The following is a 16775-nucleotide window of genomic DNA, read 5'->3' as shown; positions in this document are numbered from 1 at the left end:
TGAGATAGATGTACAATGTAGTGGTGTCCTGTGCGGACATCCTTTCATGCCTTATATATATATATATATATACGGTCAGGGACATGAGGTTCTAGTCTTTCTGGCGGACTTTATCATTGTGTTTTTTTTTACTTTTTACTTTTAATTAATCTTGAAGATCAGGGCAAAAATTACATTCATCATATAATCATTACAGGCTGCAGTCACATCGACATAGTAAGACAACGCTACACAGTATCATATCCACTAAAAGGAAAAGTTAACAGCATACATGACCTTCTTCTTCGATCTGCCTTGATCTTACCGCCTCATTACGGGGCAGTATCCTCTGTTTTCATTTCTGGTGGATCGCAAATGTCCCCTCTAAATTTGTTCCATGCCCCCCATACCTTTTCCCATTTCCAAGGGCACCCACGATGGATATAACCAGCCTTTTCAGCCACCATTGCCTCGTCCATATCCCTGCACCATTTTTGGAGTGTAGGCAGTACTTCCGACCCCCATAGCATAGCAATGTTTCGCTTCGCCATCGTCATACCTAACATAGCCCAGTCTTCTTGTTGATGATTGAGGTCATTTGGTTCCCACACATTCAGCAGGCAGCGCCTCGGTTCCGGCAGGATGGAAATGTCTATTGCCTGAGATGGTGCGCATTATTTTGGCCCAGTACGCTGCTATGTGTGGACAGTCCCAAATTGTATGATAAAATGTACCCTCCTCCCTGCATTTGTGTAAGCAGTATTGGTGTTGGGCTGCTCCAATTACAAAAAGTGTTGTTCTAGTGTGGTATGTGCGATGCAACACCTTGAGTTGGACCAGTCGGAGCCTAGAGGATATGGCCGTTTCGGACTTTTTTCATATTTAATCCTTTCACTGCCTTTGGGAAATATATAAATGGAGCAAACATAATGACATTCGAAACGGGTCCACTAAGCAGGTGAATGGGCGAGTCACAGGAACGGACAGCTAACTACGAACCCGGGAACGGCTAATGGCAGAATTGGAAATAAACTGTGGGTCCTATAGCTCATGCTTTGGGAGATGGAGGCAACATTGTTGAGGGACTGGGGAGAAAAGGTAGAGGGTCGAAAGAGGCGATATGAACATTGGATACAGGAGGTACCCGATATGGTGCGAACAGCTCTAAAGGACAGACGCTAGAGGCCCCATGGAGCTGTTGTCTTTAGCACAGGGTTCTCTGTAGACCGTCCTTCACAGAGCTGGTGCCCTTCAAGCGTTTGCCCTTTACCAGTCAGTCACACTGTAAAAGTGCTGGCTGAGGAAGGACAAAAGAACGCCAACCCATAGACACTGTAAGGCTACTGATTCAAAACTGAGAACACAGTAGGAGCTTTTCACAAAGATACTTTTTTTTGGTCCTCAAATCACCACAGAGGTATCATAGATCTTAGTTTCAGTCATCATTCTTTATATCACGTCCAAACTTCTTGGGTTATTTATACTTGTGTGGGTTTCCAACCTCACACTGTAAATGCCCACTCCACCATTGCTTGAAAGACAGCCACATTCTCTCTGTATTTGGTTTACAGCTTGACTTATCCAGTATATTCATGCCTCATGTCTATTCATTAATCCTCGGAGTCTCAGCTCAAGTCCATATTGACTCTTTTCTTGCTAATAATATTAGATAGAAAACCAGTTTTCTATTACCCGGACTGATCACATATGTTTCCAGTTCATCCGCTTCAACACCAAAGAAGACTAGGATTAAGCTTAACCTGGATCTCACTCTTAAAGATTTAGGTCAACACTTTACCCACATCTCTCCAGAACTCGGCCAAAGCAGGACAATCCAGGAACATGTGGATAGCAACTGCCAACCTTCTACACCTTCTGCATTTTGGCTCTACATTTCCTTTAAGCTTTGACATTTTAGCTGTTATTCAGTAGCATATCTAGAGGATGAGAAGTTGAATCCGCCATAATGCAGCAGGTTGTACAACACCATATGGCAAACTCAAGGATACTTGCCATAACTCTTCCCATCTCCATGTGTGTGGCAAGTCCTTCTCCCAGCTGTCTTATGACTGTTTCATTTCCCCCTCTGCTGCTGCCACCAACCATTCCTTGATTTAGTATTTTGAAGATCCTGTCCCATTTGACCCCTGCTACAATCTAATCACTATTGTCTTTGTCCACGAGGTCAGCTGCAAACACTTGAATCTAGAGAGCGTTCCTTCAGATTGCTCACCAAATTGCTCCCATAACCTCGAACAAAAGCCTAGCTGCCAACCGCGAAATCGGCAAACTAACTTTCTTGAAATACCTCACCAAGCCAAACTTGTACAAAATTCCTTTTTCAACTAAGCTGCTTGTCATGCACTTTAACATTCCCCTATTACACGTGAATCTGGGCTTCATGATCAGCATTGTACAATTTTTAAGCTGAAACACCCAATAATCTGTAAATCTAGAAACCCTAAGCCCCCTTTAATTAACCTTTTCCTAAACTTCTTCCAAGGGATTCTTGCTATCTTCTTGCTCCATACAAAGTTGCTTATATTTCATTGTGCTTTTTAAACAAATTTTTGACAAAGGTTAAGGGTATATTATTAAACAGAAAATGTAATTTCGATAGGATCATCATTTTGACTAAATACACTTGACTGTACACGAACGATGGAAGTTGGCTCCACTTTTCATTAAGAAAAGGGGGTGGTGATGGACAGAGTATCTGAATTAAGCAGAACACTCGTACCCAGTCAACAGATCAGGGCTTGATCCATCACCGTTTTTTAGCTCACTGCACCATCCCAGCTCAGAACCTGGCTACATACAAATTAGTCTGTCCCTGGCCCAGTGCATCATGGGAACAGTGCAGACCAAACTACCAAGCCAATTCTTTTACTGGAAAGGAAACAAGCTTCCGGGGACCGGTTTCTGGCATTACAGCCGTCTTCGGCCCGGCTTGCTTGAATCCTGATGGTGCAGTGAGCAAGGGACTCATGTCTGAGCATACCCTTCCACGCTTATGGTGGACAAAACGATTCAGAAAAGGGGGTGGTGATGGACAGAGTATCTGAATTCAGCAGAACACTCGTACCCAGTCAACAGATCAGGGCTTGATCCATCACTGTTTTTTAGCTCACTGCACCATCCCAGCTCAGAACCTGTCTACATGCAAATTAGTCTGTCCCTGGCCCAGTGCATCATGGGAACAGGGCAGACCAAACTACCAAGCCAATTCTTTTACTGGAAAGGAAACCAGCTTCCGGGGACCGGTTTCTGGCATTACAGCCGTCTTCGGCCCGGCTTGCTTGAATCCTGATGGTGCAGTAAGCAAGGGACTGAGCATACCCTTCCACGCTATTCAGATACTCTGTCCATCACCACCCCCTTTTCTGAATCGTTTTGTCCACCATAAGCGTGGAAGGGTATACTCAGATGTGAGTCCCTTGCTCACTGCACCATCAGGATTCAAGCAAGCCGGGCCGAAGACGGCTGTAATTCCAGAAACCGGTCCCCGGAAGCTTGTTTCCTTTCCAGTATAAGAATTGGCTTGGTAGTTTGGTCTGCCCTGTTCCCATGATGCACTGGGCCAGGGACAGACTAATTTGCATGTTGACAGGTTCTGAGCTGGGATGGTGCAGTGAGCTAAAAACGGTGATGGATCAAGCCCTGATCTGTTGACTGGGTACGAGTGTTCTGTTTAATTCAGACACTCTGTCCATCACCACCCCCTTTTCTGAACCACTTTTCATTAAGTCATTGCTTTTTGTTTGATAACTTTGTTCATATTAACCCCCTTTAGTTCGCCTAGATAGTTTGTCACCTGTATTCCCAGGTATCTAATACATTTTTTGGGCCTCCCCGTTCCCAAGTACAGTTCCAGTGTGATCACTATAGTCTTAACTTCATTAACTTAGCGGTACAAAAGGGGTGGTGATGGACGGAGCATCTGAACCAATCAAACACTCACACCCAGTCAGCAGATCTGGGTTTAATCCATCACCGTTCTTTAGCCCACTCTACCACCCCAGTTCAGACATGGCCATATGCAAATCAGTCTGACTCTGTGCCTCATGGGAACAGTCCATCCCGAACTGCCAAGCCATGCCTTCCCTGGATCGGAAACAAGCTTCCTAGAGCCTGTTTCTGGCATTACAGCCGTCTTCAGCCAGGCTTGCTTGAATCTAGTGGCAAAGTGAGCAACCCATCTCCTAATATTCTCTGTTCCCTTCAACTCACCATTCACCAAAATCCAAGCTTCATGGGAACTGTATAACAGCTGTATTATCCCACTCTTAACCCCATGTGTGCTTATATTTCCGCTAGATAGCTCCAGTTCACCTAATCGTATGCTATGGCAGCGGCGAGTAATACTACCGGCAAAAGAAACAAGTAGTTCATAGCCATATCTATTTTCCCCACCAATGTGTGGGTCACCTCGATGTACATATCTGCCCGGCGTAAAACCTTTTTGATCTTCATTTATTTGCACGCTCATTTACTTGGCCACTCTCTTTGCCACAATTGCAGCAAAGACCTTATAGTCACAATTTAGAATAAAGATTGGTCTATACGATTCACACTTAAGGGGCTTATTATGTTTTAAAATTAAGGTAATAAACCCCTCATGCCATGTTCCTGGTAGTTGTACATTCCCCCAAACCACCCTAACCTCATTGAAGAACCTTTTCCAAATTGTAACTTTTACTTCCTTTAAACTACAATGCTCTATTGTTATGTCATCTAGCCCCAGGGCCTTCCCATTCTTACTAGATTTTAATACCATTTCAATTTCCTATTCTGTTATTTCCCGGATAAGGGTCAACAGCTGTTTGTAGCTCAATACACTCATGTGTTTTCCTTCCAGCTAATACCATAGCTGAATGATTACTGGGGTATTCCTTTCTTAATATCGTTTTCCCCAAAAATCAAAAAAGGCTTTATCAAATTCTTCACTTGTACACCATGAGATGTTTGTTGAACTATCCTTTATCTCCTTTATATGATTTCTATTTAGATCATCCTTTGCTTGCCACTCTAACATTTTCCCATACTTATCTGCATTTTCGAAAATTGCATACTTAATTGCTTTCATAGAAATCTCAAAGAGAGTCTTAATAGAGGCATTTAGAGGAACCAGATTTGTACCGCACACAAATCAAGCAAAAACTGGTACACTAGGTCTCAGGGGTTGGTTTTTATTAACAAGGGGCATAGCTGTACTCATGACAAGTCTTCCCGTTAAGGCTGAAAACCCTCACCCACCCACAGGAGGCATGCTACATCATTGGGTCTCGCCTCACACCAGCACTGATGGTTCCTGGTGTGGGCTACAACTCCTTTCAAAAAAGAGGAGGAGCTCCTGAGGTCTTTTGGGTTCAGGACCTATGAGAGTTGGTAGTATGAATGGGGAGTGCAGGGTATGTGATGGTGAGAATTAACAACTACTTCTTGGTGGCCACCAGAAAAAGTTACTGCTCAGCCCACCGAGAGATAGTTTCAATTTCTTCGTATCTCACACCTTGCACTCTGATTGTGGGTGAGGGTCTTCATCCTTAACAGAAAGACTTATCATCAATACAGAGAATACCCCTTGTTGGTAAAAATCTACCTCTTAGACCTAGTGCAACTTTATGTGCTTGATTGTATTTTACTTGATTCTCACCTCTGTGTTGACTGCCTCTCCACGTTCATTTTCAATACCTCCTGTGAAACCAGTAGTGTAGATTCTAATTCTCGTCTTCTCCCACACTCCAGGTTACACTCTTTCAGTGCCACTTGTAATTCCCTAATTGTTCCCTCCATACTGTGAATCAGTCTTTCCTTCTTTTATTTTATATTATTTAAGCTCTTAACTTGTCCTTACAAAAATGCCTTTATGCACCCCATACTACATGGATACTAGCTGAGTTTATGTTCATATAAAAGGAAAAGAAAAACATGGACCTATTTTTCAACTCTGAGTACATCCTCCATGTGAAGCACCCGCCTAGCTAAAATGAATCTCAGTTGTGTCCTCCGTCTTGCAATTTTAAGTTTCAAATACACTGCTGTGTGATCCGGAATGTGTATCGGACGGTGTTCTAAGCACATCACATTTTCAATTACTCTCTTTGCTTTTTTGAAAAAAATCTAACCGGGAAAGTGCCCATACTTCTTGGAATGGTTTGTGAACTCTTTTACATTGCCTACACTTACTCTCCAAATGTTACATACCCCTAACTCTATCCTCAAAAAAGACAGAAATGACCGAGATTTCAGCAAGTGTACCTGAGGGCGCACCGTTAACCTATCTTGGCGATTATCAATCAAAATATTAAAATCCGTGTCTATAACAATTCTAGACTTCTATTTCTACAAGTTTATGAAAACCTGCCTTAGCGGAGCTAGGTCATCTGCATTCGGGCCATATTAGCCTGCACATGCCAGTGTAGCAGACTGTATTCTCATTTACATCACCACCCATCTCCCTTTATTTTCCACCTTATTTCCTAGTATCCCTACTCCTGGGCATACCATCACCCAAATTGTCACCCCTCGTGCTGCACGTCGGACTGTTACTTTCATGATCCATTGCTCTTTACTAAAAAGTGTAGCTAGCTCTTCCTTCAGTAAATGCTTCTTTTTCAGTATCGTTATTGTGGCTCCATGGTCTCTGAGATATCAAACCAGCTGGCGCTGCTTTTTCCGTATCCTTAGCCCACTCATTCTGTGATAAGGAGGGCATGGATTAGCCCAGTATTCTTACCACCTCCTCTATAAAAGTCCAAGACCTTAATCGTCTTATGCAATACTCAGAGACTAGCAGAACATTAACTGGGTGGTGTGTATGAGGACACATTTTCCTTTATTCTCCCTCATGCTGACCACCCAGTGACCCCTATGCCCAACCCCAAACTGCAACCTGTACCCAGCATACTCTGGGAAACCCTCCCCCTATTTTCCTTGACAATATATGAATGGCAGTGATTCTCTTATCAGTATTTATTTTCAGGATGAATTGATCCACCTCTTCTGGGTCTCCAAAATGATGCATTTTTATTATTGCACATTATTTTTAATAATGCAGGAAATTTCATGTGGCCTTTGCTCCCAAACACCTTGTTTCATCCAACCTCTTTCTAAGCACAAATTACCGATCTTGCTTCAGTCCAGAAACATCCGTAAATATACTGAAGCTTTACACTCTTCATCTGTAATGACTTTGACTGGAGCTGAGCTCCCAGAATCCGCTCCTTTACACTATGTATCAAAAAGCTTAGTAATGTCTTCTTGGGTTTGGAAGGATCATGATGGGCTCTTTGGATTTCATGCAAGAGATCTGTGTCTGACTCCACCGGCAGCACTGCACATTTTAAAAGGTTGATCATAAAGGCTTTTAAGTCATCTTCTTCTACACCTTCTGCACGTTCAAAAACCTTACATATAATTCCTTCTCGCACGGCTCTCAAAGCTTTCTTCCATATCTAGGACCGCCTTATGCTTTTGTTTCATTCGCCTCCTCTCTATTGCATTCGCTTCAGTCTTCATCTTTTGCTCCTGAACCACCTTTTCTAGTGCCTCAACGAACTGAGGAGCAGTTCAGAAAGCTAACTTACATTTGTTGATAATTTATGTGTGTAATTTATCCTTTCACTTTTCAGACAAAATCTGAGTGTAAAGGTAGTCAAAAGTGTAGACTTACACATCTACACCCCATGAAAAAGGGGGTGGAGCAAATATAGAAGTGTGTTACACCTGCCTAAAAGAAATAGTAATAAATCCAGCATCACACATAACTGCTGAAACTGCCACGCCCTTTCCACATAGAAAATAGTGGAGATAGAGACTTAAAATAAAATTCTATAGGAAATAATGGTAAAATAGATTAAATTATTTAAAAGAGTTAATAACATAAATATAATTTGATATTAGGAAAAATAGCTCAAAATAATGCACATCTATTTTTAATTAAAACTATTTAATATCTATTAGTTGAAAAATTCAGGTAATAACTTTTAATAAATCTAATTATAAACTACCTTTAATTCTATATATTACTTTTAATTATTATTAATACATAATACAAAATATCTTTAGGTTTTCCTTTTTTTATTTTTTAAATTTCAAAGTCTTTTTTTTATTTAATTTACCAAATTAAAATTAAAGATTTCGTTAAAAATTGTTAATATTGCTGTTGCTTTTTGGATTTTGTTATACTTTTAATATAGATATATAAAAATAATTTACGTTTATATTTAACATACAATTTTTACAAATTTGCTAAAAAGTGTAATAAAATTTTTAAGATGTACCCTTTTCTTTACCACAAGAGATTTCCACTCCAACTGTGGCATCTTTCTATGATAAAGTATGGGGAACTGTAAAAAAAAAGAAAGTTTAATTAAAAAGAAATGTAGTAAAACTAACAACACAGAGTCCAGAAGAGAAATATAGACCTGGATTTTCCCAAATCCTTTAATCCTTGTGATCCTAGCCATACATTATTTTTGCTTACAAACATGTGTGCATGCTGTCCACCAGGTCTGACACAAGCTATCCAAGTCTCACCCAGGGCCCCACAACTCACCACTGATAAATTTTACCTCAACCAAAAGTCTTATCCCATCCATGCTCTGCAGAAGCAGTAACCATGTACTTGACTGGGACATTAGGGCCTCAACAAGGTATGAAAGTTCTATAGAATACTGTAGTACAACACAGTCCCATCTAGGACTGTGCTGGGCAGGACTCGGGAATGCCCTTTGGTTTTAGTACCTTTTTTCCAGAGAGAGTGGAGGCTCCTGTCACTGGAAAACTGTACAATGGGTCTCTAATAGAACTGTTGTCTGTGGCTTTCCTCCACTTTTATATGCTTTTACATATGATCCACTACATGATTGTATGCAACCTGGAGATCTTGGAAGAGGCTCATTTTTTCTTTGTTTACTATGTCTGCTAATCTTGTGTATGCCAATGTAAAAGTGTCATGTCCTGCAACATTTCTGATTGAAATGTTTACTGCTTTGTTACAAAAAAGAACATTAATATATTTCTTTCTCTCTTTCACACATGCGCGCTTTCTGCCCCTTCCTCGGTACATGCCGGAATGCATGCACTCACCAAATGCACACAGGAGAATGCAGATACACATAAAATTAAATGTTAATACACTGCTTTATTAGTCTGTGGTCGGTGTTCAGACCAAAACTGGCTAAAGTTGTTCAGCAGGTTATGATTGGATACAGCGCTAAATAGCATCAAATATCGCTGCGTTCACCAGGCTATCTATGATCAGGAGACCTACGAAAAGTTCACTGTACAGGACGTTTATGGACCATGGGTGACTTCGAACTGTAATTCCTAAGCCCAAAGCTGTGATAAGTTGCTTTATGGGGGAGGAGAGTTGATATTATTAGGGCATTAACTCCTTTATGACTAGTAGCAAAGGTGGGATGATTTAGGGAAAGCTTCAGTTCTCTGCTGTCCATCAGGCACCAGATGATAACCATTGAACGCAGCTCCAGTCTTAAGTTAACAAAACTGATACTTGTCCAACCCCATGCATTGTTTTCCTCCCATTCCATCGAATGTAATACGGTGGCAGAGGCTTTGCCTCCTGTGATGTTCATAGTGCCAATTGTTTTTCTTCTTTCATGCAGGTGGCCTCGTCTGAAGCCATGCCTGAATTGTCTGAAAATGAGACTCCTACAAAGATCAAACACCGGTGAGTTACTACCTTTAGAAGACATCCCAGCTATAAGATTTTGATTAATTAGAAATCTCTTAAGTGTTCAATTACTTGACCTCTGCTATCCTAATGCTAGAGAGCCTCAACAGGAAAACTAAGCATAGGGAAAACGAACAGGTTTTCAAATGCTTACTGAATAAGGAAAGAGAGGAAATGGAATGCAGAAAGATAGCAAGAGAGTTCCAAGCTTTACCAATTTGTTAAGAAAAAGCTCTCTTCTAATCTAGCACAATTGAGTTTAGGAACTTGAACAAAGTCAATAGAGGAAGCAAGGATGTATCTACCTAGTTGATAGTGAAGGCAAATTGTATAAATGTGCATAGGAGTCATAATTTGGGATGCCTGGTTTTGTATAATTTGGGAAGCAGAGAAATTAATAGCTTGAACTAGCTTTTTGCAATAATCTACTGGAAGAAGAGGCAGAAGGTGGAATACCAATCTTAATCTCTAACACACTTAGTATAAAGGTAATGACATTTTTATCTTCATCACCATACTGTCATATCCTCCTATGTGAGCTTTATAAAGGTAGGAATTGGATTTTATAAATCTTTATAATAACTTTGAAGGTAACCGAGCAGTGATTGTGGACCCTCTGGAAAAAGATATAGCTAATCTGGGGAAACTCTTATCATAAATCCTGTGCTATTGTTTGGCTATGCGATTTTAATGGCCACACCTGTAACAGGGCTAATTCTCTAGCATGTGGGCTGATCGACGATGACGGGGACTCTCTCCCCCATGTCTGCCACAATGACTATGGTAACGCCCTCGCAATGAAGACCTCTTACCTGACCTACATTGCTTTTATCATGACCTGTACAGATTCACTGGGTCAGTAATCCATCAATATTGTACAGCACCTCAAAGTTTAAGACCAACAGAGTATATCTTTTTTAAATTTTATTATATTTATAACATATTTTCTTTGTGCAAATAGATACATATTTTTAATTCACATCATTTTTTTATCATTTAGTACACACATTAAATAGAAAAAATCCCAAAGCAATCATAAATACAAGACAAAACACATCTCTTTAAACAGGTGAGTCAAGATTCATAGCTTATTGCAATAACATTTGTTACGAATATCAAGATACATAAACCAGCAGCAACCTATGACTCATTCATTCATACTACACATGCACACTCATTCTAACTACAAACAACCTATAACTACACATCACTAGAGATTCAGCCCTCTGGGAGGTAACAAGTTGTATTAGAGAGATCTGTATTTGTAGATGTCTACAATCACTCCTAGATGATGAGATTGTCTCTCCAGGACCACGTCTCAGGGGCAGACTTGGTAACACCCTCAAAAGGTTACTTAAGTTAAGGGCCTAGTGATACCATACCATAACTGGTCAGTTGGATTACACGTTTTCCACTCGTTCCTATTTTTCAACCCTTAACTACATCTTGGTCACAGAATCTATTTGATCCAATTTCACCCACATTAAGAACAATTGTAATTATTTCAGTGATCATTGCATTGTAATTGCATTCATATAGCGCTTACTGCCCTTGACAAGGAGTCAAAGTGCTTTTTCGGCGAGTAGCACGCTATCCAGAACCCATAAAGGATTAGTGTTGAATTAGTATAGTGAAATATGAAAGTAATTTGAGTGGTGGATGTGTTATTCAGTTATTTGGGTAGAGAAGGGTAGCGGCGGGTTAGAAGAGGGAAAGAGACTTGCATTTATATAGCGCTTGCTACCCCTGCTGGTGTGTTGAAGCGCTTTTTGGGTCAGAAATCCTGTGGAAACTCAGTCCCGAAACCCGTGATTGCAAGAACAAATGAGGTTGTTTTAAAATGCGAGAAAGTGGATACCCTGAAGTTTCAGGACCATTGTAGTCAGAATGGCACCAGAGAATATAACCTGCTTAGACCCAAATGCAAACAACAATGATATACCACCGGCCTTTGAGCGGATCCTACTGGATCAAGTGTGAGTCACAAGGTGGAGATTTGGTCTGATGACAATTGCGTAAAAGCACTTAAAAATCTCCATGCAGCCTTGAAGTTAAAGCCTAGTTAGGCGAATCTTGTGAAGCTTCTTGGGCAGGCATACAAAAAATCAAGATTAGATAGGTTAAAGCTACTAAAGGAGGAGATGTGGGAGAAGTTACAAAAAGCAGCAGCATTAAATAGTAGTAGGAATTTCTAGTCTTTAATTAATGCTCCCTTTTAACAGAGGAAATAACAATGTCATTAGATATGACTGTGGACGAAGAGGCGTGGGTAGCACCTTTTGAAGGATTGTTTGGAAATTCAGAGGAGTCAATCAATTAATCTCCAGTATTGTTTCCACCTAGTAGTAGAGATAGGCTTTCCTTCAGTTGGAAGAAATAAAGCATGCCCGTAATCAGTTTATAGGATCGAAAGCCCCCGGACCTGATGGGGTTCCTATTGATCTCTTTCTAGATAATCCAAATATGTGGGCCCCATTGCTTACAAATGTTTTTATCAGAATTGTCCTAACTAGTGTTCCGGCTTCGTGGAAAAAATCAGTTATAATACTCATTCATAAAAAGAGGGATACTGCAGCTCCAAAAATTTCTAGGACAATGTCCATACTGGACTTGACAGCTCAACTAATGGCCCGGAGACTCCAAAACAGTTGGAGGAATGGGCACAAGAAAAGAGCAAAATAATCCCCAGTCATTATGGGTTTAGAGAAAGAAAGGGGACAGTGGAGCAGAGCCTTAATTTAAATGTACTAATAGCAAAACATACAGCGGCGAAGCATGGCCTTTATATTTGCCCTTATGGATTTGTCGGCAGCCATCGTCTGGTCCACTCTAAGTTGTGGGTAATTATGGAGACTACGGGAATCGAGACGCAGTTAATTAATTTCATTTGTGACTTGTATTCCGAAGCTACACCTTTTGTAAGTGTTGGGAAAAAAGGAGAAAAAAGGAGAATGCACAAGACACTTAATAATTACCTGAGGCGTTAGGCAAGGGTTCGTTCGCGCCACTTTTTTGTTTGCATTATATACTGCCCTGGTAGGGTCCACTACAGATGTGCCTTTTATTAACTTATCGCCTCTCCTGATACTCCTCTATGCTGACGACACGGTCTTGCAGGCACGCACTGGCAACTCACTGCAGCGTCTCATAGAGGAGTATGCTAATTTTATGAACAATCTGGACATGAAAATTAACCATACCATGTCTTTTGTCCTTGTGGCAGGTTCCAGACTGCAGAAACAAATTAGAATGTATGTTGAAGAGCTAAAATTAGAGGTTGTGGATTCATTTAATTATTTAGATATTATGTTTGACAGGGAAAATAATTGGCTAAATATGTTGTCTAACAGAGCAAACCTAATGGAAAAAAAACATTGGATGTCGCTTTAGAATCGTAAAAAAACTTGGTACTTAGTCAATGGAAATAATAAAAAAAAAATATGAGGCAAAAAACGTTATCTGTCGCCTCTTATGGGTCAGCGGTTTGGGTTATATCTGATATTTCCAAACTTCAGTAAATAGAGGACGGTTTTCTGAAAAACTTGCCATCCCTCCCACAATCCTGTTCTAATTATAATTGTCACTCCGAGTTGAGTGTTCCTTATATTTCAGACAAGATCCGCAGCGCACCGATTCTCCTGTGGCACTCAGTTGGCGAAAATAAACTTTAGCTCTAACTAGAGACATGATAAAGGATTGTTTGAACCTAGATGGCGTAGGCAAAATCAAATGGGTAAAATATATTGAGACTAACCTTCAGGCCTTGGTCTACTCAATTTATACGAGGACCCGAAGCTATGTATGTCAATATCAAACAAGCATTTGCAATGCAATAGGTCTCGCATTAGGAAAGTTTGAGCTATTGGTCTTGTAAATGACACATTTTTTATTTATGTGTTGATTTTGAAAATAACAAAATTAATAGCTTTGTCATTTACAATGCCAATAGTTTTAACTTTCACAAATGTGACACCTATAGCATTTGTAATGCAATATTTGTTGTATTTACGTGACTTAGATGTATTGATATTACAAATAAAAATGGCTTTTAATTTTCTAAATAATTAATACTTTAATAAAAATTATTAAAATGTATAATGGCGATAGCTTTTCTAAATAACTTTTGTGAAGATTATGTTCATTGTATTTTATTGTGACGAAAATCTAAGATTAGAAGTGAAATATTAACATCTTTTTGTGACATTTGTAATAAAGCTTGAAACATTGAGAGAACATATTTAAACCAGTTGTTGAATGGTTGCACAGATTGATGCTGTGGTGGCGCTGGGTGTTGTTGTGGTGGCGACGAGTGATGCTGTGGCGTTCAGTGATGCTGTGGTAGCACATAGTGATGTTGTGGTGCACCTGAGTGATGCTGTGGTGGTGCTGAGTGATGCTGTGGTGGTGTGATAGATAGAGTGAGGGCGATAGATAGATAGAGGGACGGTGATAGAGGGAGGGCAATAGATACAGTGAGGGAGATAGAGTGAGTGCGATAGATAGATAGTGTATTTATGTTGCATTGAGTGGAGTGTAAGTATGAGGTGTGTAATTATATGGCACTGAGTGGTATTATGTGGAGTGTATTTACGTTGCATTGAGTGGAGTGCAATTATGTTGTGTGTAATTATGTGGCGCTGAGTGGTATTATGAGGAGTGTATGTTGTATTCAGTAGAGTGTAATTGTGTGGCGTGTAATTATGTGGCACTGAGTGGTATTGTTTGGAGTGTATGTTGCATTGAGTGCAGTGTAATTATGTAGCATATAATTATGTGGCACTGAGTGGTATTTTGTGGAGTGTATGTTGTATTCAGTAGAGTGTAATTGTGTGGCGTGCAATTATGTGGCACTGAGTGGTATTTGGAGGGTATGTTGCATTGAGTGCAGTGTAATTATGTGGCGTGTAATTATGTGGCACTGAGTGGTATTTGGAGTGTATGTTGCATTGAGTGCAGTGTAATTATGTGGCGTGTAATTATGTGGCACTGAGTGGTATTTGGAGTGTATGTTGCATTGAGTGCAGTGTTATTATGTTGCCTATAACTATGTGGCAATGAGTGGTATTTGGAGTGTATGTTGCATTGAGTGCAATGTTATTATGTTGCCTATAACTATGTGGCAATGAGTGGTATTTGGAGTGTATGTTGCATTGTATTTATGTGGCACTGAGTGGTATTTGGAGGGTATGTTGCATTGAGTGCAGTGTAATTATGTTGCGTGTAATTATGTGGCACTGAGTGGTATTTGGAGTGTATGTGGCATTGAGTGCAGTGTAATTATGTTGCGTGTAATTATGTGGCACTCGCACCAATGTGTGCGTTAGCAGGAGCGACACATTTACATTAAAGCTCAGTTGAATGAAACAAGTTTTATAGGAGGAAATGAAAGTGCAAAATTGTGAAAGTTGTTAATAAGGAGAGGTTTAAGGAGCATAGGAACAACGCGAACGAACCGAACACGAGTGGTTCCAGTTCACGTCGTGTGATTTAGCAAACCACGTTTTGCTTCCAAAATGGACCTAGGACGGATTTCACGGAGAAAAAAATATTTTTTAAAAGTCAATTTGGTATTTTGCCGATTTACCGGAAGGGAATGACAGAAATTTTGCACAGACTTAATGTGCACGTACGTACGTATGTCTAAGTGTTTTCTTTCCATACACACCTAGCTGACAGCCACAGGGATGCAGGGGCTAGGGGGTAGCCCTTAGGTGTCCTAGGGACGAGGCTCGTGGATATTATTAGCTGAGTAGAATAGATGCTACTTGGCTCCAGCTCTCTTCTGAACTGCAGGAGTGACAAACCGCACCCTTACTGCAGCAGAGTGGTAAGTTGCCGGGGATGCATTTTGGAGCATATATTACTTAGGCATGGCGTAGAAGCGAACTGAATTTACAAACTGCACATTTGCTTTGAAATGCCCAATAACTTTGCACAACATACAGTTTTTTTTTCATAACCGTATTTATTGTGAGTTCAGGCATCAATACAGTTCTCCACAATCAGGAGTATACTGTCAGTAATATGCAGGTAGTAGCATGACCAAGAACCCAAAGTTTAAGAACATTACCCACCCCACCCCTGCCCCACCAACCCCCCGAAACATACCCCAATACCCTTCCCAACTACCCACCCCTTATCCCACCCTAACCCAGTGCACGTGATCACAAGATAACAACAATAGATGGAAGGCAATGCAGGTGTCGGTTAGCAACCTAAGGTCCAGGGTCCACATCCGGAGGTAGCACATCCTCAATGTCAACCGGCGGGTCCAGGGTCAGCCCTCTGTAGTCCACCCACCGCTTCCAGATTTTGTAGTGCTTCCGGGGGCACCCCCTGGCCTCAAGCACAGGCAGTTCCAGCCCCATGAGAAAGTCTAATCCCTCCGTCCAGGCACTGAGTGGGGGGGCACGGTCACTCTTCCATGCCTTTGCCAGATCCCGTTTAGCCACTACCAGCCCCAGCAACAAAAGATGTTGTTTGTAAATGTTGCCCCCAACGTTTTCCAAAACATGGAGGAGGCCCAGCCGAGGTGTACGGGGGAGGTCCCACCCCAGCACTTCCGACAGGCAGTTCCAGACCCCATTCCAAAATCGGGTCAGGCCCCCACAAGACCACACCGTGTGTAAGAGTGTCCCTCTTTCAGCCCCACACCTCAGGCACTCCGGGGCGGCAATAAGGCCCGCTCTCCACAATCGTTCCCTAGTGTAGTATGCCCTGTGAAGGTATTTAAACTGAATGAATCTGAGGTGGACTGCTATGGCAGCTCCACGGGGGGATTCAAGGGCCTCACGCCAGTCATCCTCATCCAAGGGGCCAACATCAGTCTCCCAGGAGGCCTTCAGTGTCAGGAGGGAAGAGGAGCAATGCGTAACCAGAGAGCGGTATATTTGAGAAACCTTCTTGTCGCCCAAGTCCCCCATAAAAAGTTTGGCTTCAATGGGGCTAAAGTCGGGAAGTTGATCCATACCCACCAGACTCGGGCCGAGGGCATGGCGGAACTGGAGGTACCTGAAGAACTGAGTCTTGGGCATATGAAATTCGGAGCTAAGGTCCTGGAAGGATTTAAATGTAGTCCCGGTGAGGACATGGGCGA

At 41.3% G+C, this 16775-nt stretch overlaps 1 protein-coding gene across 3 annotated transcripts in view; it reads left to right on the top strand.

The window, feature by feature from the left end:
* Positions 1-16775, top strand: part of USF3 (upstream transcription factor family member 3) — a 112468-nt gene that overhangs the window by 45109 nt on the left and 50584 nt on the right. For all 3 annotated transcript variants that reach the window (XR_015299390.1, XM_086935577.1, XM_086935578.1), the window contains one exon: positions 9612-9676. Coding sequence is in view for 2 of the 3 variants with exons in the window: in XM_086935577.1 (XP_086791703.1) it covers positions 9630-9676 (47 nt within the window). In the remaining variant the exon portion in view is untranslated. The remainder of the gene's footprint in view (positions 1-9611; positions 9677-16775) is intronic.

The sequence above is a fragment of the Lissotriton vulgaris genome, chromosome 8 (genome assembly GCF_964263255.1).
Source record: "Lissotriton vulgaris chromosome 8, aLisVul1.2, whole genome shotgun sequence".
Taxonomy (NCBI): Eukaryota; Metazoa; Chordata; class Amphibia; order Caudata; family Salamandridae; genus Lissotriton; species Lissotriton vulgaris.
The sequence above is the reverse complement of the archived record's forward strand: the minus strand, read 5'-3'. Positions and strand labels throughout refer to the sequence as shown.